Here is a 22,025-nt window from a genome sequence, read left to right as displayed (position 1 = left end):
ATACTCCTGCTATCATCAGTGCGGCTCCTGTAGCAAGCCTGCCTCAGTTATAACTTCACTCTTCAGTGAGTAGCAAGCCTGCCTCGGTTTCAACAGTGATCCGGCGGCGCGGGGCCGGGGGGCGGGGGATGATCACTGTCCCGGGCGTGAGTCATACCGTTCCGAAGTTCCGATCAGCCCGCGCGGGGCTCGGTGGCCGGGGCGGACCGCCCGCCCGGCCAGCCGCGCTGTCGCACCGCCCACGCGGCGAGAGTCCTCTCCCGCGTGACCTCGGAAAGTTTTCGAATTTCGGAACCGTGCACAGCCGTCGGAACCCGCGCCTTCGGCGGTCGGAAGTTAGTCAGTCAGATGCCGGATGATGATGCCACTGACTCAGGCTGGCCGCGCGGCCGCCGGGCGCGGCTGGGCCCTCAGCCTGTTAGTCAGCCACGGTGACTGCGGCCTCCGGGACCGTACCGTACCGTGACCGTCGGACTCGGGAGCCGGCGGGCCCTTGTTGACAAGTTGCATTGACAGTTACAGCTCACGTTGCAGCTGGTTAACTGTCAGGGGCGTTGGCGCCATAGCCTGGTCTCAATGCAGGGCAGGATCAAGAGGAGTGGGAGGTGAGGGGGGCAAGCCTCAGGAGGATGGTACAAACTTGATCCCTGACCTCGTGAGAGACGATCGTGACCCTCCTTCTTCGGAGCCGCAGAAATCATGGAGACTAATCAAGGAAACGATGCAAAGCTTGCCCTCGGGGCAATGCTTAAGGCATCTGCGGCTCAGCAAATGCTCCAGCAAGAGGGTGATAACATCAGCTTCTTGGCGGCTGCTCGAGCAGCGAAAGCCCGTCAAGAAGCCCAGAAGCTCAATAAGGACACCAAGAGAAAAATAGACAAAGCAATCGAACAAGCGCGTAAATTAAAAAAGCTCGATCTTGGCGGGATGGGCCTTACTGAGATCCCCGCGGATATTTTTGAGTTGACAGAACTCAAAGTGCTTTGGCTGCATGATAACAATATATCAGAGATACCTACAGAAATAGGAAACTTACAAGAGCTAAACCAAATAAGGCTGTATAATAATAACATCAAGGAAATACCGTCGTCAATTTCGAATTTGCAGAAACTTTCAGTTTTATGGATCCAAAACAATGAGTTGGAAGACCTACCGGAGGAGATAGGCAACTGCACTCAGTTGTCTGTGCTGTCTCTGTCTGAAAACCGCTTGACTAAGTTGCCATATTCTCTTGGACAATGCACCATGCTTCGAGAGTTGATGATCGATCATAATGAATTACAAGTGCCACCAGACTGGATACGTGCTAAAGGGATGCAAGCATCAATCAAGTATCTGCAAAGGCTTCACAGGGCTGTTAACGACAAGATTCTCGACCTTCGACATCTGAATCTGAGTGAGATTCCTGCCGAATGCTTAGAACTATCAAACATAGAAGAGCTGAAACTGTCTGATAACAATTTGAAGGTTCTCCCTGAAGACTTGGTTCAGTGGGCTCCAACTTTAGAACGATTGAGCGTCAATAGCAACAAATTTCTCCGAATGCCTGAGGTTATTCGGGAGCTGACTTGCTTGCAAGAGCTCCAAATCTCGTCAAACGAAATCATGGACATTCCAAATTGGATTGGGCAGCTCAAGGATCTTCGCAAAATATCGATCGCGGACAACAAGCTGCGTAGGCTTCCACTTGCCTTGGCAATGCTTGATCGACTTGAAGATTTCGATGCTGCTGGTAATGCAATCTCGTCCCCACCACCTGAAGTTGTGAAGCAAGGAGCATCAATGATTAAGGAGTATCTCCAGAAATTTATATATGCACAGAAAACCAAAATCTTGAACTTTAACGCACTTGGTGTTTCAGAAATGCCTGGTGAAATATGGCACGTTCCGTATATTGTGAAATTAATTCTCAATGGTAATGCCCTACGAACTTTGCCAGATCAATCAGCCGAGCTCACTGCACTCACACATCTTGAATTGAATAATAACAGCTTCAACAAGTTTCCAGCGGTGAAATGCCTGTTCCTTCTTAAAAGGTTTTCTAAATCACCATGCAGGTGTTGGGGCAAATGAGCACGCTTCAAGTTCTAATGCTCAATTCCAATCAATTGGATAAATTATCATCCCAAGTTTCTGAATTAGAATTCCTTCGAGTCTTGTATCTAGATGGAAATGGTATCAAAGAAGTTCCCGAAGGCAGCTTGGGTCGTCTAACAAGCTTGGAGGAATTGTCGATGCAAAAGAACAAACTAAAGTGAGTATATCTTCCAACCCATAACGAAGATCTTACTGCTCTTTTGACAGGTTTTTACCTGATGACTTGGAAGGTATGAGATTGAAACGACTCAATTTAGACGAGAATTTGTTACAAGCTTTCCCTCATTCAATTGCAAAAATTGGATGTCTGGAAGAATTATCCATGGCAGATAATCAGTTGACCCGATTATCACATCATTTTGCTACACTCAAATCTTTGAAATTGCTAAGAGTACCGGGAAATCGGCTTAAAAAGCTGCCAGCTGAAATAGGAAACCTTCAAGCTTTAACGTATATGGATGTAAGTCATAATTCGATCAACAAACTTCCGGCAGAAATAGGAGCGTGTACTGAACTGCATCATTTGAATGTCTCATTTAACAGGTAAGCCGTTCTTTTTTGCCTCTTCTCGATGTGGTGATTCTATCGATCTTTCCAGGATACCTACACTACCAAATTCGCTTGGAGATCTGAACGACTTGAGTTTCTTGGCATTTGATTCGAATCTGATAAGGAGGCTTCCACTAACATTTCGGAATCTTCGACAATTGACTAGACTTCAAATTGGTGGAAACGATTTGAAGGACCCACCGGTAGAGATTGTTAAGGAGGGCATTGGAGCGATCTTGGAATACATGGATAAGTTCACAACTGGTTTGGAAACAAAATTTTTGGATTTGAATGGAATGGATCTCCGCGCTATTCCATCGGAGATCAACCAAGTTCTTACAAGCTTAACAGAGTTAGACGCTTCAAACAATCTTTTGAAGAAGTTAGACTTTGTCGAAATACGGAATCTCACACTTCTGACCTCCTTGAACCTCGAATTCAACAGAATTAAAGACATTCCTGAGGAAATCAAACTGTTCTCTCGTTTAAAGCAGATCAAACTAGGCTTCAACGCCATTAAAAATTTGCCGCATGAATTGGGTGCACTTCCGATGTTGACGGACTTGGACTTTGCAAATAACAAACTAGAACGGCCTCCTCCAGATGTGACAAAGCAAGAACCCGCAGTTGTAATTGATTATTTGCGTCGTATGTATAGTGCACGGTCATCTCACGAGCTGGATCTAAGTAGGTTTCGTTTGAAAGAAATTCCTGAGGAAGTCATGGAATTGTTATCTTTGAGAATGCTCAATTTGGACAGCAATGAAATCAGTGTATACTCTTCAAACATGACCAATCTTGGAGAGCTAAAAGTTCTTAACTTCTGTAACAATAATCTAGCCACGATCCCCTCGACAATCAAAGCTCAGGGACAAATGCAAAGTTTCCTCCTTAACAGTAATAAGATTTCAAAGCTGCCTCAAGAATTGGGACTTCTGGCAGATATGACAGAACTAGATGTTTCAAATAACAGATTGCAAGCCTTGCCGTCTGATCTTGGGAAGTTAACAAATCTCAACATACTTTTGGATGGAAACAATTTAGTCTTTCCCCCCAAGCAAGTAACGAATGAAGGCAGTGAAGTTTCCATGAGATATTTGCATGCTTTGTACATATCACGCAAATCTTTAAATTTGGATCTAAGCAATTATGGTTTGATTGAATGGCCAGAATTTGTAGGCGTAAAATCGCATACGCTCGAGAAAATATTTTTACAAAACAATCTGATTGAGGCAATACCACCGAATGCCAAAACCCTTACTAGCATGCAATTACTGGATGTATCTTTCAATTCTCTTACTGAAATTCCAGGGTCTTGTGCACAGAATTGGATAAATCTGACATATCTTGATGCAAATAACAATTCACTTTTCAAGCTTCCCCCAGAAATCGAAAAAATCAAGTTCTTAACAAACCTATCTGCGATGAATAACAAGTTAGAACAAGTTCCACCGAACTTAGGGAAAGTTACACGGTTAAAGCATTTGAAATTGGATGGCAATAAGCTTCAGTCTTTCGAAAAAGCCCTTTGCCAACTGACTTTGCTCGAGACTCTAACTGTCACCAATAATTCATTGGAAGTGATGCCAGTGGAGATCGGAAATTGCGAAATTCTGGAAACTTTTGAGGTCTCAGGAAACCCTTGGAGATCGCCTCCACCTGAAATAATGAAATTGACTGGAAGAGAAATACTTCAATACGTGAGAAGGTATCTCAATGCAAGGGTTAGCAAATCGCTGGATCTTAGAAACTATGCTTTGACACATTTTCCTCCGGAGTTGTTGGAAAGCTCTTTTGTCCAACACCTAAACCTGGCAGGAAATGTAATACCTGCCATTCCTGAAGAAGTTGTGATGCTCAAAAATCTCGAATCTTTATCTCTAGAAAATAATCATCTTAGAGTCGTCTGTGACGCTTTTTTTGACTTGACTCGTTTGCAAGTCTTGAACTTTGCTGGCAATAATCTGAAACTTCTGCCGACGCTTGTCGGATCTCTCGGGAATTTAGTTTCTCTTGATCTCTCAAGAAATAAGATTGGATCAGAGACTGATGGTAGGCTACCGGCTGAGATTGGATTTTGTTCAAATCTGCAGAAACTGTACTTGGCAAGCAACGATATTGTTGATTTGCCTTGGGAGCTAGGAATTTTAACAAGTTTAGAGGAACTGACCTTTGATGCACCAAAATTATTATTTCCACCACCAGAAATCATTGCAGAAGGAACTCCCAGAATTCTGGGGTATTTGAGAAGACTATTCAATGCTCGTACAACAAATAGCTTGAACTTTTCACGAGATGACTTAGGACATAATGGTCTATTAGCGTTTCCTTTGCATATCACAGATTTGTGGAACTTACAATCTCTGAACTTGAATGACAACAAGCTACGACAGTTGCCAGGCGAAATCCAAACCCTCACCTTACTTTCTAATCTTTCAGTAAGTGGCAATCTGCTTGAAACTTTACCGGCAGGCATGGCTAATCTCACAAATTTGACTAATCTGTCAATCAGCGGAAACAAAATTCAGAGGATCCCAGTCTGGTTAGGCACTTTAACGAACTTGACTTCGTTGCAATTTCAATCCAACCCATTGGAATCACCCCCTGAATCTATTCTCAATTCGGGTATCTCGAGTATTCTCAGATATCTTGTATCTGTCTTTCAGGCATACGACGATGGCACTTTGAATCTGAGTGGAGATGCATTGGAATCCATTCCAGTCGAGCTCCTATCAGGAACCGGTAAATTCTGCGATGAGCCACCGGGGGCTCTTATACCTCATCTTACAAATCTTGATATGAGCAGGAACAAGATTGTTGTTTTGGAAGACAGCATTTCTATGCTTTCTTCCCTTCGAAAGCTCGATCTTTCCTTCAACATGTTAAGAGAACTACCTCCTGAAATAATCTTCCTAACGAATCTGGAGGGATTGTATTTAGTCAACAATCGGATTAAGACGCTGCCTGGAGACATCGGAAATCTGCTCAAGATGGTTGAAGTAAACTTGAGCGAGAATGAATTGGAATATATTCCAGAGACTGTTGGGAAAATGGAGGCTTTGCAATCTTTGGTGATTGAAGAAAACGCTTTGAACTATTTGCCTAATCAGATCAACGGACTGACAAGCTTAACGAAGATCTCTCTTGCCAACAATGCATTAGACATGTTGCCTGCAGAATCATTCGCGAGTTTCGAGAAGTGTGTCGATCTGAACCTTTCCAACAATAAGTTGAAACGTTTGCCCAATGAGATCGAGTACATGACTTCTCTCACACGGATCCAGGCACATTTCAATGAACTCGAAATGCTTCCTAGTGGATTGAATTTCCCCAAAGAAGTTTCTGGAGAAAGTCTCCCAACATTTGTTGGCGGATTCAAGGGATTAACGAATTTGACCGAGCTGTCCTTGCATAACAACAAGCTGGAGCGTTTGCCAATTGATTTAGGTCTCATCTCGTCGCTGCGGTCGATGTCAATCGAAAACAATCCTCAGCTCTCTGCCCCTCCACCAGAGATTATTCTACGTGGACATCGTGTAATCATGGAATATCTTAGGAGGCTCTGCACCGCAGTAGAAACTCGATCACTCGATTTGTCAAGGTTTGGACTGATGAAGATTCCTGAAGAAATCTTTGAGCTGACGCACATCGAATCATTGCACCTGGCCGAGAACAAGATTCAGCACATCGAGAGCACCATTGGAATGCTGAAATGCTTGCAGCACTTGAACATCTCGTCCAACCGCCTGAAGGAGCTCCCATCTATTCTTGGAAGCCTGGAAAGCTTCAACTCCATCGTCTTTGAAGATAACCAACTCGAATCTCCCCCGCTCTCAATCCAGAGCAAGGGAAGCTCGTCAGTGATTGCCTTCCTGCGACGTTTGTGGGAGGGATCTCTCTCGGGACACTTGGACCTCAGTGGACTTGAACTTAGCATTCTACCGAATGAGGTGTGCTTGATGACTTCATTGACTTATTTGAACTTGGATCATAACAATATTGACACAATACCGGATGCGGTGTCCAACTTGAAAATGCTCAAGGAATTGTCAGTGTCAAACAATCATGTCCTAATTCTTCCGGCCACCATTGGGCAGTTGACCTCCCTTCATAATCTCAACCTATCAGGTAACAACTTAGTTACGCTGCCAGTAGAATTGGGAGATTGCATTCATCTGGAACTGCTAAATTTGGACCAAAATTTTCAACTGCGTTCACCACCGAAAGAAATTGTAGAGAGGGGAATGTCGCTGATCCTGGAGTATCTCAGGCGAATAAAGGAGGCCAAGCAAACAGGAGTGATTGATCTGAGTTGTCTTGACCTTTCAATCATTCCAATGGAAGTTACAAATCTTGTGAATGCAACGAAACTGAATCTGTTTCAGAACAAAATCCGGTGCATCCCCGAGGACATTAAAAACCTGACAAGTTTGAGGGAGCTGCTGGCTACCAAGAATGAACTGGAGAGCATTCCGCGAGCTGTTGAGAAACTCAGTGACCTCCATACACTCTCGTTGTCCCACAATTCTTTGCAAAAGCTGGACATTGACTTTTCATGCTTGCCGAGTTTGGAGTATCTACATTTGGACAACAACAAACTGCATCTTTTGCCTGAATCGATTGGTAATCTCAGCTCTTTGTTGGAATTCTGGGCGGAACACAACAGCTTTTCCACACTACCTGACTCATTTGGAAACCTCAGCAGCCTGACAGATTTGAGAATGGGAGAGAATCTTTTCGAAAAATTTCCTGAATCAGTCGGATATTTGTATAAGCTCACCGAGTTGCGATTTTCTAACAATCAGCTATCATCGATTCCAGAAATCATTAGCCAGCTAACTACCCTTGACATTCTACATCTTGCGAAGAACCAAATTCGAAAACTTCCCTACGAGCTTGGTGTTTTGTCCAGTTTGAGAGAGTTGGATGTATCGCAGAATCCGATTTCAATGCCCCCGCCAGAAATATTGAATGGAGGGTGTGAAAAGATTGTTGAGTATTTGTATCGTTTTCTGATGGGCAAGCAGACAGCCGCTTTGAACTTGTCTGATATGGGACTGAGCAGAGTACCTCCAGAAGTTTTTGAGATGCCAAATTTGACTTCCTTGGCGCTGTGTAGCAACAAACTTGGAAGAATTCCAGATGATCTCAGGCTTTTGACACATCTGAAGGAGCTCTTATTGGATGACAATCTTCTCGAGATCTTGCCAGAGTCAATACTCTCTTTGACCCAACTTGAAGTATTAGGATTGTCGGAGAACAAACTGGTACATGTTAGATCAGAAGTTGGACTTCTCACAAACCTCACAGTCCTCTCACTTGAAAATAACGAATTGGAGTCTCCCCCCAAGGAATTGATTGAGAGAGGAACATCAGTGGTTCTGGAATACTTGGTCCAGATTTATAATGCTTCAAGTACGGGACGTCTCGATCTGAGCAACATGTCTCTTCACACCATTCCAACTGATGTTTTGCTGTTGACGAACTTAACTGAGCTGTCACTAGCAGGAAACATGTTGCAAATGATTCCATCAGGTATTGGAAATTTTCAGGGGTTGAAAAAGCTTTTTCTAAATGATAATCAACTAGCCATCTTGCCTCCCTCCGTTGGAGATCTTCTTGAGTTGGAAGAGTTGCAATTGTTCAATAATGAGCTCATCGCCCTTCCTGAACGACTCGGCCAGCTCAGAAATCTGAAACAAATGAGTTTGAGGAATAATCAGATTTCGCTGCTCAACCCTGAATTGGGATTTCTCAGATCCCTGAAGATTTTGGATTTAGATCACAATCCTTTAATCTCTCCACCGGAGGACGTGATGGTTCAAGGGGTGTCGAAAATTCTTGATTATTTGCAGAAAATTTTCGAATCTCGAAGGACCTGTCGCCTCGAACTGAATGCCGACCAATTCAAGAACTTTCCTCAGGAAGTCTGCAATCTGACAAATTTGACCGATTTGCAAATGGTTAACAACCAGGTACCTACGTTGCCCCCTGAAATAATGAAGCTTCAACAGTTGCTGGAGTTCAATCTCGAGGACAATGCCATTCACCATCTCCCGTCGGAACTTGGATTGTGTACTTCACTTACGAGATTGACTTTGTCTTACAACAAGTTGAATGATACTCCGCACGAACTTGCGAACCTTCAGAACTTGAGATTCCTTCAGTTGGATCACAACTCTTTAGAAGAGATGCCCAGTTTCATCGGAAGTTTAAGTCGGCTTGTCTCGTTAGATATGTCCAACAACAAGCTGCGGGTTGTGTTGCCGGCCATTGGCAACCTGAGCAATCTCGAGAAACTAAACCTGTCTCACAATCTACTGCAAGGGCTGCCACGCGAGATAGGTCAGATCGAGAAGTTGCTATTCCTTTCTTTGGAGCACAACGAGCTGCAAAGCCTTCCAGTACAGCTGGGGCACTTGAAATTCCTCGAAAAGTTGATCATATCCAGTAATCGAGAAATTCATGATCCTCCTCCAACGATTTTAAGACAAGGAACACCTGGTATTCTTTCCTACATGAGACGAATTTTGAATGGCATCGAGACGAAAGTTTTTGATCTTACCCACCTAGAACTGGTAGAGATTCCATTTGACATTTGCAAGGAGTATACCGATCTAACGTGTTTGGATCTGAGATTCAATAAGATTTCGACTTTGCCCAAAATGATTGGAAACTTGACAAACTTAACCAGTTTGATTCTAGACAACAATCCAATCACGGAGCTTGAACCAGCATTAGGAAACATCACCACATTGACAGACATACAAATCGATGAATTCCGAAACATCAAGATCCCCCCCCCTGAAGTGAATCTTCGAGGCATACCAATGATTCTCAAATACTTGAAGAGGATTGATATGTCTGAAATGACTCACAAGCTGGATTTGAGCTACATGGGGCTGAAGGAACTTCCTGAACATGTGCTGGAAATGCATTCTTTGTCTGAAATCTCTTTGACAGGGAATAAGTTAAGAAGTTTACCTGAAGACATTGGAAAGATGGTCAATCTCAACGAGCTATGGTTGCATAACAACAGAATCGAAAGTTTGCCAAATGGCCTTGGCAACCTGTCTCATTTGAACAAGCTTCTTCTCGACAACAACAATTTAACAATGCTACCCCAAACTATTGGAAACTTGACTTCACTTGCAAAGCTTTCGGTCACAAACAACAAGATGAAAGCTTTGCCGCCTCAACTCGGGTTACTGGCAAGCACTCTCGAGAATTTGGCATTCCAGAATAATCCTGAATTGGTTTCGCCTCCAAAAGAAATCCAGGTTGAGGGCTCCTCTGCAGTCTTGGACTATCTGAAAAGAATGCTTGACAGCATGCGTCGTAAGGAAGGATATCTGGATATGAGCAGCATGGGACTCCCATCGGTACCTGCCGAAATTTTTGCTCTGACCAACATTACCAATCTTTCACTGGCTAGAAACAACTTGACAGAGGTTCCGACCAAAATTGATCAGTTGACAAAGTTGGTGTTTCTTGATATTTCTGGCAATTCAATCCGTGAATTACCTAATTCTATCTGTAGCTTGATCTACTTGGAACATCTCAAGGCTGATAACAACCAAATGGAGCAGGCACCGAGTTTCCTTGGGCTCATGACAAGTCTTCAAGTTCTTGAACTGTATTCAAACCAGCTTTCCATGATTCCTGAGTCCATATCAGCCTTGACTAACTTGGCAGTGCTGAACTTGTCATACAATAAACTTCAGCTTTTCCCAGAACAGATTGAGTCTCTTACTTCATTGACAGAACTTCACCTCTCTTACAACCAAATCCAATTCCTTACTCCTGGGATTGGAAATCTGACAACTCTCAACCGATTCAGAATTGCAGGGAATGCCATCGGCTTTATGCCCTCTGAGATTGGCCAATTGACAAATCTATCAGAGTTATCTTTAACAGATAACAAGATTAAGGTACTTCCTGTGGAACTGGGAAACATTAATAGTCTTGCAATGCTGTTGATTGACGGCAACGATATTCAATCACCTCCAGCAGATATTATAAAGCAAGGCTCGAAATTGGTTTTGGATTATCTTACAAGAGTATTTCAGTCAAGGAATACCAAGTCGTTGGATTTGATGGGCCTCAGTCTTGAACGTATTCCTCCAGAAGTTTTGAATCTTACATCGTTGACCAGACTGTCACTCACCGACAATCAACTAACGGAAGTGCAAGAGAAGATTTCTAACTTGTGCAATTTGACAGAATTGTCTTTTGTTGACAACAATCTAAGAACCTTGCCAAAAAGCATAGGAAAGCTTTCTAATCTTTCGTCTTTCAGTATATCCTACAATGAATTGACCAGTTTGCCCATTGAACTTGGGTTGTTGGAAAAACTGGAAGAGTTGAACCTGGACGGGAACCACGATATCAGCTCCCCTCCGCATGACGTGATTGCGCAAGGCCCGACAGTTATCATCGCATACTTGCGCTCCCTTCTTAAAGCGCACGATTCGGGGATGTTAGATCTTAGAAATTTCGGTCTCACATTCTTGCCAAATGAGGTGACACAAATAACAAGAATATCCAGCATACTGCTGGACGGCAATCAGCTAAGATCTCTGCCCGCAGATTCATCGAGTTTGACGAATTTGACTCATATCTCGTTGAGGAAAAACAAGTTGAATACAATACCGTCAACCATTCAATATTATTCTTCATTGAAGTCCTTAGATCTGGATGAAAATGGGATTGAAACGATATTGCCTGAGATCGGAAACTTGACAAATCTAGAATTCTTATCCCTCCGGGAGAACAACATTCAGATGTTGCCTTATGAAATGGGTTTGCTGACCAACCTGAAGCAGTTGGCAATCGATGAAGAGATCTTGAAAATACCGCCACGGGAGGTCATTGAACAAGGCATTGACCAGATACTCCGATTTCTCAGAAATGTTCATAACGCTCGCTACAACAACTGTCTTGATTTGAGCAGCATGGGAAATCCCAATTTTCCCTTGATTTCAACGATCCTGCCCGATGTGTCCGAAATGAAATTGTTCAACAACAATCTGAAACATTTGCCGCCAACGATAAGCAAAGTTACTGCCTTGACGTCGTTGGCCTTGTCAGATAACATCTTGAAGGACTTGCCAGATGAGTTGGGGCAACTTCAGCATCTAGCCTCGCTCATCATATCCCGTAACAACATTGAGATCCTCCCCGACAAGCTCGTACATTTGTCATCGCTGACTGAGCTGCGAGCAGACATGAACATGATACAGTCCCTGCCGAATCAGTTTGGAGAACTAATCAACCTCAGAATTTTACAAATAGACCATAACAATTTGCAGAATTTGCCCATGTCCTTGATGAACATGACAGCTCTGGAGTATTTGAATCTTGAGTTCAATAGTTTAATTTTGATTCCTGCAGTGCACAACATGAGATCTTTGAGATCTTTGATCTTATCTCACAACTCGTTGACCGCAATTCCACTTGGTGTCGGCAGTCTGTCTAGTCTGACAACCTTGCAATGTTCTTACAATACCATATGCAAGATTTCGCATGAGATTGGAAATGCTACTCATCTATCTCAGATTCTCATCGATCACAATGAGGTCGAAGTTCTTCCACCCGAAATGGGAAGACTTACCAACCTGACCGACCTTGCGCTTGAGTCGAACCCGTGGGAGAAACCACCGAAGTTGATTCTTGATCAAGGTTGTGACGTGATCATCGAGTACCTGGGAAGGATTTTGGAGGCAAGAACGACCCAGCTTTTGTTCATGGATAATATGAAGTTGTCGTTTCTGCCACCTGAAATCCTTGACATGCAGTACATAACTGGATTATCACTGAATGACAATCTCCTTGCGGAGGTTGATGCTGTAATTGGCTCATTTACCAACCTCACTGCCCTTCACCTTGACCGCAACCTTTTAACATTTCTTCCTTCCTCAATGGGAAATCTGACGAAGTTGGTAACTCTCACGCTCGATGGAAATGAATTGAAAGATCCACCGTCAGAGATTTTGATGCTCGCAGAACAGAACACACAAGAGATAGTGGTCTATCTAGATAAAATTGGAAAAGCAGAGAGGAGCAATATTTTGAACCTCGACGGCTATTTACTTCGCAGCGTTCCATATTCTGTTTTCTTGCTGACTGATTTGACCAGCTTATCCCTGGTTGAGAATCACATTACAGAAATTCCCCCCCTGTTAGCTACTTTGACAAGTCTCAAATACTTGTACTTGACTGCCAATCAACTTGACAGCCTTCCTTCCGAATTTGCTCGCTTGCAAAACTTAGAAGAATTGGATATTGATAACAATGTCTTCGAGGAATTTCCACGTCCTGCATTGGAGCTTTACAACCTGAAAAAAATCAGCATAGCATACAACAAGATAGAAGCATTACCTTCAGACATGTGTTGGCTGACCAAGTTAGAATTTGTTGATGCCAGTCACAATGATTCCCTTGAGGTTCCCCCTCGAGAGGTGGTGGATAAGGGGGCTGTGGTGATCTTGGATTATTTGAGGAAATTCAATAGAGCCAAATGGACAGCAAAATTGGATTTGAGCTGCAATGGGTTGACTTTTGTCCCGATTGAGGTTGTGCGAATGACGAATCTGACTCAACTGAAGTTGTTCAAGAATAACTTAACAAACTTACCATCGGCGATTGGAGGTCTGCTCAAATTGACTTCTCTGTCAGTGATTGATAACAAGATATCTGTGCTGCCCCCAGAAATGGGAAAGCTTTTGAACTTGCGGAAATTGAGAATTTCATACAATGATTTCACAAAGTTGACTCCGGTCATAGGGCAAATGACAAAGTTGGAATCTTTGAAAGCGGATAACAACAGTATCACTCATTTGATCCCTGAATTTGGCAAGCTGGTTCACTTGAAGAAGTTGTGGTTGCACAAGAACAACTTGATGCAGCTCCCACCTGTTATGGGTCAACTGGTGAGCTGCAAGGACCTGAGACTGTCGAACAACCAACTTGAAAGTCTGCCGACAGAAATGGGCTCAATGACTTCTCTCACTCAATTGAAGCTGCCATTCAACTTGTTGAAGACTGTGCCAAAGGAGATCGGGGACCTGGAGAATCTGATAGAACTTACGTTGCAGAACAATTCTCTTGAACGAATTCCAATGGAGCTGGGCAAACTATCTCAACTTGAGGCTTTGATGTTAGACCACAACAAAGACCTGGTCTCCCCTCCACGTGTTGTGTTTGAGAAAGGAACGATGCACTGCATCAGGTACATGAAACGATGTTACGATGCCAGGTCGACAGGCGTCCTGGATATATCAAATTATGGTTTGACGTACCTGCCCAAAGAAGTTACTGATGTGACAAGTTTGACTTATTTACGATTAGACAAGAATAGGTTGATGAATTTCCCACCAGAAATAGGAAAGCTTGCAAGTCTGACGGAATTGAGTGCAGCAGGCAATCGAATTGTCGCACTCCCAGCTGAGTTCGGGCTCCTTGAAAACCTGCAACAGCTGAAAATGGACATGGATGATCTCAGAACCCCCCCAGAAGAGGTCCTCAACAAGGGTACACCCGCGATCATGGGCTACCTGAAGAACATATATCATTCCCGGTTCGACAAAAAGCTCAGTCTGGAAGGATTTGGACTTACCCTTGTGCCTCCTGAAATAGGAGAGCTTCGGTACCTAGAACATCTTTCACTCAGCTGGAATTTGCTCACTTCCATACCGTCATTCATTGGGAATTTGGTTTCACTCTCGGTTTTGTGGATTGCTCAGAATGAATTGAACGCTTTACCCGGGGAGATTGCATTGCTGACAAGTTTGCGCGAGCTCGTTTTGGACAAGAATCTCTTCACAGTGATGCCGCCGGTGATAGCAAAGCTATGTAACCTTCAGTTGTTGTCTTTGAAAGACAACAAGATATACTCTATCGCTGGTGAGATTGGACAAATGAAGAGCTTGAATATCTTTCGTCTTCAGGGAAATCCCTTACAAAGTCTTCCTTGGCAGCTTGGTGACATTCCAGATTTACAGGAGCTGATCTTCGATACAAATGACCTCAAATCTCCCCCGAAAGAGGTTTGGGAATTAGGCACATCTGCAACCTTGAGATTTCTCCGAAGTATACACAAGGCAAGCGAAACGAGGCGACTTGACTTGAGTGGTATGGGCTTGTTTTCCATACCTGCCATCATTACAACCATCCCTTCTTTGCAAGAACTTCAGCTTTGGAACAACAAGATTACAGAAATTCCTAAAGAAGTTCGTTTCTTGATCAATGTCACCACGATGTCATTGGTAGACAATGATATCGAGGTACTTGGCCCTGAACTTGGGCAAATGACCTCTCTCACAGCTTTGAAATTGTCTCAGAACAAGCTAAAAACGTTTCCGCCTGAGATTGGTCTATTAGCAAATCTGGTGACATTAAAGGCGGAAAAAAATCAGATCAATAGTCTTCCTGCAAATATTGGAAGATGCGAAAAATTGAAAGAGCTGTGGTTGTCGGACAATCGATTGACAAGTATGCCTGTTGTCATCGAAGCTTTCACGCAGATTGAAGTGCTCAAGCTTGTTGGAAACAGAATAGAGGAGCTGCCGAAACAAATTGGCACTTTGACTTCCTTAAAAGAGCTCCACTTGGCCTGGAATCAACTGACAACACTGCCAGTGGAGATTGGAAATCTTGCGAACCTCGAAAAGATGTTGCTCAGCCATAATCGCTTGCAAAGGATTCCTGTTGAAGTTGGACTACTCACTCGCTTGCACGCTCTTTACATCGACAACAACCCCCAACTTGAAACTCCGCCTCCACAGATTGCCAGCAAGGGAACTTATGGAATAGTACAATATCTGTTGAGGATTGTTGAAGCGCGCAAGACCAAATACCTTGATTTGACTCGGCAAGAGTTGGTCACAGTTCCCATAGAGGTCTGTGAGCTTGATATGTTGGAAACCCTTGTCCTGCATGAGAACGGACTTCCCAACTTGAGAAAGGAAGTGGGAAATATGACCAATTTGACGCACCTGAGCCTGTCAAACAACTATCTTGTCGAGCTGCCAGGCTCTGTGTCACAGCTCACAAGGCTGAAAGAGCTCACTATCACTGGAAACGAATTGCGCCAGCTGCCTGCTGAGCTGGGATGTGTCACAAGTCTGCAGATGGTGCATGTTGACTCGGAAAATCAAAGTTTGCGAAACCCCCCAGCTGAAATCGTTCGAGAAGGCGCAGCTGCCATCGTCGAATACCTCAAGGAAATGTTTCAAGGCAGGTCGACACGAGAGATCGATTTGAGCAAGATGGCGCTGCAGCAGATCCCGCTTGAAATCTGCCAAGTTCCTGGTCTAACAAAGTTGAATGTGTCTGACAATTTGCTCAAAATGTTGCCCCTGGCAATCAGACAAATGACACAACTGACAGAACTGAATGCCTCTGAAAATCGACTGCTTATTCTGCCTCCAGCAGTCTCGGAAATGTGGCAATTACGAGAATTGAAGTTGGATCACAACAAGTTGCGCCATATCCCCAAGGAGATCGCAAAACTTACCAATCTGACCAAGTTGTCGCTTATCGACAATCTGATTGAAGATCTACCTGACGAAATTGGGGAAATGAATTGGCTGGAAGAATTGAGCGTGATAGGAAACAGTTTGCAGAAGATTCCTTGGTCAGTGGGACGGATGAAAAGCCTGGACAAGCTTGAAGTTGATGACAACGCCGAGCTCGCTGTTCCTCCGCCACCAGTGGTTTTGAAAGGCACAGCAGCTATGAAGGCATTTTTGAATGGAATTTCACAGGCCTGGATAGATGATGCCCTTGACCTTACAGGGCTGTCGCTGACATATCTGATCGAAGAAGTGTATGAAATGACGAGGCTTACGCGTCTGAAACTGCTACATAATGAATTGCACGAGCTTCCTAACCGATTTGGTCACCTCGAAAGTTTGATCAGCCTGAACCTCTGTGACAACTTGTTGACGAGATTGCCCAATGGCTTCACGCGACTCACCGCTCTTGAAGTCTTGAAATTATCTTACAACAAGTTGGAATCGATCCCAGAGGAGATTTCATCCTTCGGATTTCTGAAACAATTATGGCTGTCGCACAATCAGATAGAATTGCTACCCTTCGAGCTGTACAAACTTTCAAGTCTGACTGAGCTGATGTGCACCTCCAACCCGTTGGTGTCACTCCCGCAGGGCATGATGAGGTTGACGCAGGTCAAGAAGCTATCGATCGAGGTATACGATCTGACGGTCTTGACCAAGTTGCGGTTTATCATGGATGAGGTGGAGAGCTTGCGAATTCCTCCGAGAGCCATCACGATGAGTGGTGAAGGAGTTGTTCTCAACTACATCAAGAGAGTGCATGCCGCCCGTCAAACGGGAAATCTTGTCCTTGATAAGATGGGACTGAAACACATTCCTGTGGAGGTTTTCCTCCTTACTAATCTCACACGACTCAAGATGGTGGACAACGAGATTCAGCAGATTCCTCCTGAAATCGAGCAGCTGAACAACCTGAAGCAACTTGTCTTCGACCAGAACGAACTGAAAGATCTGCCGGAGGAGCTCGGAAAACTGGATGCGTTGGAGGTGCTGTCTGTGCAATACAATCAAATAGAATATCTCCCGCTGGCCCTGTGCCAGTGTGACAACCTCAATGTGATCAATGTGACAGGAAACAAACTAGAGACTCCGCCGCCAGAAATCGTTTCGGAGGGTACGCAGTCGATAATGGTGTACATGAGGACTCTCAAGGAAGCAGAGCTGTATAAGAGACTCGACTTGCGTGAGATGGGCCTGGCGTTCTTTCCACGTGAAATATGTACCCTGACGATGCTGGTAGACCTTACCCTGGCTTCCAATGAAATGCGAACCATCCCGCCGGACATCGGTCTACTGACTTCAGTAACAAAGTTAAAACTTCAAGACAACGTGCTTGTCCAACTGCCGAAAGAGATTGGAAATTTAGTTGAGCTTATTACAGTTGACATCAGCGAGAATGAACTGCAGTATCTACCTGGTGAGATTGGAAATTGGACCAAGATTAATCGCTTCAAGGCTGACGAGAATTCGCTGAGAGAATTGCCTATAACGATCGGTGAATGGGAATCTGTCGTGGAGATAGAAGTACAGAACAATGCTTTGAGATCTTTCCCAAGGACTATCGGTAAGCTGATGAAATTGAAAAAGATTATAGCAAACGATTGTGAAATTTCAGTACTGCCCGATGAAATCTTTGATTGCGTTTCTCTGGAATTGGTGTACCTGGATGGAAATCAGTTGCAAGAGATACCGAATACCATCTGGAAGTCAACTCGCCTCAACACGTTAACGCTGTCGAGCAATAAGCTGAAGAGAATTCCTATCGAAGTTGGTCACTTGAAGAAGAGCTTGAGGGAATTGAATGTGACCGGGAACCCGATACAAGCGCCGCCAAGGGACGTTTGGACCAAAGGAACGCAGGCTATCATAGACTTCTGCTCGCATGTTCTTCAATCTCGGAGCAAACATGAGTTCATCTACAACAAGAAGGATATTGGAACGTATCCTATCGACATCGAGCTGTTGGTTGACCGACCTCCAAATCCCAACGGGGACCAGGGGCCGTATGGAGCAAGGAAACTGGATATCAGTGAAAACAGAATCCGAAGAATTCCTGAGAATATTGGAGCCAACATTCAGCTGGAGGAAATCAATTTTTCCCAGAATCTGATCTCGCAATTGGATTCAGCTATTGGTCTTTGCACGTTGTTGACATCTTTGGATCTCTCACACAACGAGCTGTCAGAGTTGCCCAACACGTTGATCTACCTGACTCGGTTGCGCATACTCAAATTCAACGAGAATGAGAACATCCCTAAGTTTCCCGACAACTTGTTCGTCAATCTGGTCAGCCTGTCCTACTTAGACGCTGAGAATAACAGATTGAATGATCTGCCTTCTGAGATTCAGAATTTGACGTCGCTCACTTACCTCAACGTCGGAAAGAATCGCTTGCCCAGTCTCCCCAATGAGATCGGCGATCTTGACAACCTGGAAGAGTTTAGAACGCATCACAATCAGATACAGGCTATCCCATCGTCCATCGGTCGTTTGCTCAAACTGAAAATTCTTGATGCATCTGAAAATCAGTTGACAACAGTTCCTAGAAACCTATGTCGGTGTACGCAACTTGTGGATTGCAAGCTCACCAGAAACAAAATCACCCAGGTGCCCATAGAGATTGGCAAGCTGCCCAACATCAAACAGTTTGCATTGGCAGAGAACAAAGCTTGCAAGGCCCCACCTTACGAAGTGATTGCCAAGGGATCAGAGTCAACTCTGCATTACTTCCGTGGGTTCTTGGAAGCAAGGTCCGACCATACATTGGCTCTGGCTGACTTGGGAATGATTAACTTTCCTCGTGACGCCGCGGCATTTCCTGATCTGCTCAGTATCGACTTCTCCAACAATCAGATGCAGTCGCTGCCGCAGAGGATCAATCTCTTCACCTGCATCACATCCCTCAACATGAACAACAACCGGCTGCTCAAGCTGCCAGACTCCATAGGAGAGTTGACTTCGCTCGCTCATCTCGATCTCGCTGTGAACAACCTCGAGGCGCTGCCTGGCACTATTGGGAACTTGACGGCGCTCAAGAAGCTGCTCCTCTACCGCAACAAGCTCACGATCCTCCCGCTGACTGTAGGCAAACTGACGAACCTAGAGACTCTAGATGTCACAGACAATCACACAACTTCGCCTCCTATCGAAACCGTCGCGCTGGGCACCAAGGCGATTATAAGCTTCTTCCACTGCCTGTTGCAAGCTCGGGTGACCCGCAGTCTGGACATGCCGAACCTTGGGTTGGAGAGCTTTCCTATGGAGATCGAGTACATGACGTACCTGACTTCCCTCGACCTGTCCGGGAATCAGCTGAGGAACCTGGACCCAAAGATGACTGCCCTCATCTCATTGCGAACCCTCAACGTGAGCAAGAACGAGATCGTCGGCATCCCGTCACATATCGCTGAGATGAGCAACTTGACCGAGTTGAACTTCGAGCACAACACACTCACAGAAGCGAACAAGAGGATAGCAGAGCTCGCTCTCATCAAGTCGATGAACCTGGCTCACAACATGCTGTCTTCTCTCCCCCCGATGATGTTCGAGGGTGAGATACTCACTCGCTACTTGAAGCAATTGATCTTGAACAACAATGAATTCACGCAATTTCCCGCGGTCGTCTGTGAGATGTACACCCTTGAGGTGTTAGTTCTTGCCAACAATCAGATCGTCACCCTGCCTGACACCATCAAGCAACTTAGTGCGCTCACTCACTTGTCTCTGGCGCAGAACCGCCTGTCTTCTCTTCCTCAAGGGCTGGGGGGTTGCACGTCTATCACTGAGCTGGAGCTTCAAACGAATCGCCTCACCTCTCTACCTCCGGGGGTTGGCAATCTGAAGAATCTGATGAAGTTCAACTTGATTCAGAATGCTCTAGTCAAACTCCCTCCCTCCATTGGTTCGCTCGAGAGTTTGACTCAGTTGTCACTGCGAGAAAACCAACTTGCGATCCTTCCAGCTTCCATGAACATGTTGTTCAACCTCCAGATCTTGTCTCTCAGTGCGAATCGCCTCTACGAACTCCCGCCACTGATTGAGGACCTCACCACCCTGCAGGTTTGTCAAGATCTACCGCAAAAGTCTTTAACGCCTTCATTGCAGGTTCTCACCATCTCCGACAACGCTCTTGAAACTTTGCCGGTCAAGATTGGAAACTTCCGTGCGCTGACGCAGTTAGCTGTGAGCAACAATCAGTTGAAAGAACTCCCTGCCACCATAGGTGCTTCCTGCATTCTGCGTGTCTGTTGACCTGAAGGGGATGACAACTAGGGAATTTACCGTCCATCAAGCAAATCTGGGTTGACCACAACGCGCTAGAAAGCATACCATCCTCCATTGGGCGTTGCGTGACTTTGACTGAATTGAATCTTGATCACAACAAGTTGAACTCACTGCCGATGAGCATCTGCCAGGTGCTGATGATGGTGAAGATCTATCTTTCTCTGACACTACTCCTGACAGCTCACCAACCTGCAAGAACTTTGGCTCCATGACAATGAGATTGAGGTAAACTAGCTCACATCTGGCACACGACATGACAACTTGCTCGGTCAGGTTTTGCCTTCCATGATAGGCAAACTCAAAGCTCTCCGCACCCTGACGCTCTCAAACAACCTCATAACGTCCCTACCAGGTAGAAACTGAGGGGCTAGTTTTCGGTCTGACCTAGTGCGATTCAGAGGGCTTCAGCGGTATCGGAGGTTGTATACAGCTCAGCGAACTCTGGCTGAAAGGTGATGAGAGTCCGTTTCGTTTTCACTGGACTTAATCCTATCCAGGCAATCCAATCAAGCGAATTCCACCAGAAATTGCTCAGCTTGGAAACTTGAGAGTATTACTCCTCCCTTAGCTAAGTGTTTTATTGACTAAAAGGAAGAAGATTTAAACACTCTCCAGAAAAAACCGTTCCGGAATCTGCAAGGAAGAAGAATCCCTCAAAAATTCACAAACAAATCGTCTCTACGCCTTCTGCCGCCTGTGTAACAGACACCTTGTCTTCTTTCCTCCAGCATGGCACAGTCGCCGTATTCACCGATAGCTTCGTAGCTGTGCTGGTCTCTTGCCTGCTATCCTGCAAGCATACTGCCTTCTCGTCGTCTGCTTGTGACGTCCGTGTAGTGCACCCCCTATTTGCACCTCCGTCATTCCTCTCCTACCTCCCTCACACCAGACAGCCTTACCTCTCCCCTTCTCCCCCCTCTCGCGCGGCATGCGCTTCCCCCTGCTTCTTGGAGCCCTCCTCTACATCCAAAGTCTCAGTCCGCTCGAACTCCATCAGCTCCTCCTTCAGCGCCTCGCCCATCTGCCAGTCCTCCTGTGCTTCCGCAGCCAGCTGATCCTTCCCCTTTCCCGCCAGCTCTGACATCACTGCCCTCATCGTCTCCTCTGGTATGCCGCATAGCTCCACAGCCGTTCCTGTGAGCTTCCGCTGCTCCAGCGCTGCCTCAAGCAGAAGCTTCACTCCCGTCGCTGTCACCGTGTTCTTCCCAAGAAACACCGCGCTCAGCCCGGACCCCGGTATCGCTTCAGCAAGCGCCTTCGCCCCGCCGTCCGTCACCTACAAGCCCCGTCAGACTGCCCCCAGTACCCCTTCCTCTCTCTGCCTCTTGGCGACCCTACCTGGTTCAGCTGCAGGTCGATCTCCGAGATCCGCTTGTTCCGCTTCAGCAGCTCCCTCACCAGGCTGCACCCTACGTCTCCCACTCCGCACCCCTCCAGGTCTAGCCTCACGGTCGACCGGTTCTCTGCGAGGGCCTGGCCACCTCTACAATCAGCTTCCTCCCCCCTCGCCCCCCACCT

General features: G+C 45.3%; 3 protein-coding genes across 3 annotated transcripts; all 3 read left to right on the top strand.

Moving 5' to 3' along the window:
* Positions 1–927: 927 nt before the first annotated feature.
* On the top strand, positions 928–9,068 carry GUITHDRAFT_66876 (hypothetical protein; the record flags this gene model as incomplete). The annotated part of the gene is made up of 7 exons (XM_005837456.1): positions 928–1,303; positions 2,529–2,640; positions 3,545–3,689; positions 5,460–5,835; positions 7,405–7,574; positions 8,142–8,352; positions 8,881–9,068. Coding segments are annotated over 7 exons (1,578 nt in total), but the record flags the coding sequence as incomplete, so codon positions are not given.
* A 561-nt stretch (positions 9,069–9,629) lies between these two features.
* Positions 9,630–12,656, top strand: GUITHDRAFT_52371 (hypothetical protein; the record flags this gene model as incomplete). Its single annotated transcript, XM_005837455.1, has 3 exons — positions 9,630–9,850; positions 10,244–10,685; positions 12,444–12,656. Coding segments are annotated over 3 exons (876 nt in total), but the record flags the coding sequence as incomplete, so codon positions are not given.
* A 378-nt stretch (positions 12,657–13,034) lies between these two features.
* GUITHDRAFT_66992 (hypothetical protein) lies at positions 13,035–20,474 on the top strand (the record flags this gene model as incomplete). Its single annotated transcript, XM_005837454.1, has 6 exons — positions 13,035–13,508; positions 13,590–13,826; positions 15,063–15,359; positions 18,567–18,761; positions 19,155–19,337; positions 20,016–20,474. 6 exons carry the CDS (start codon positions 13,035–13,037, stop codon positions 20,472–20,474), a joined length of 1,845 nt encoding a protein of 614 aa, XP_005837511.1.
* Between the last annotated feature and the right edge of the window lie 1,551 nt (positions 20,475–22,025).

Source organism: Guillardia theta (assembly GCF_000315625.1).
Source record: "Guillardia theta CCMP2712 unplaced genomic scaffold GUITHscaffold_14, whole genome shotgun sequence".
Taxonomy (NCBI): Eukaryota; class Cryptophyceae; order Pyrenomonadales; family Geminigeraceae; genus Guillardia; species Guillardia theta.
Note: the sequence above shows the minus strand (reverse complement) of the source record. Positions and strands in the feature narration are given on the sequence as shown.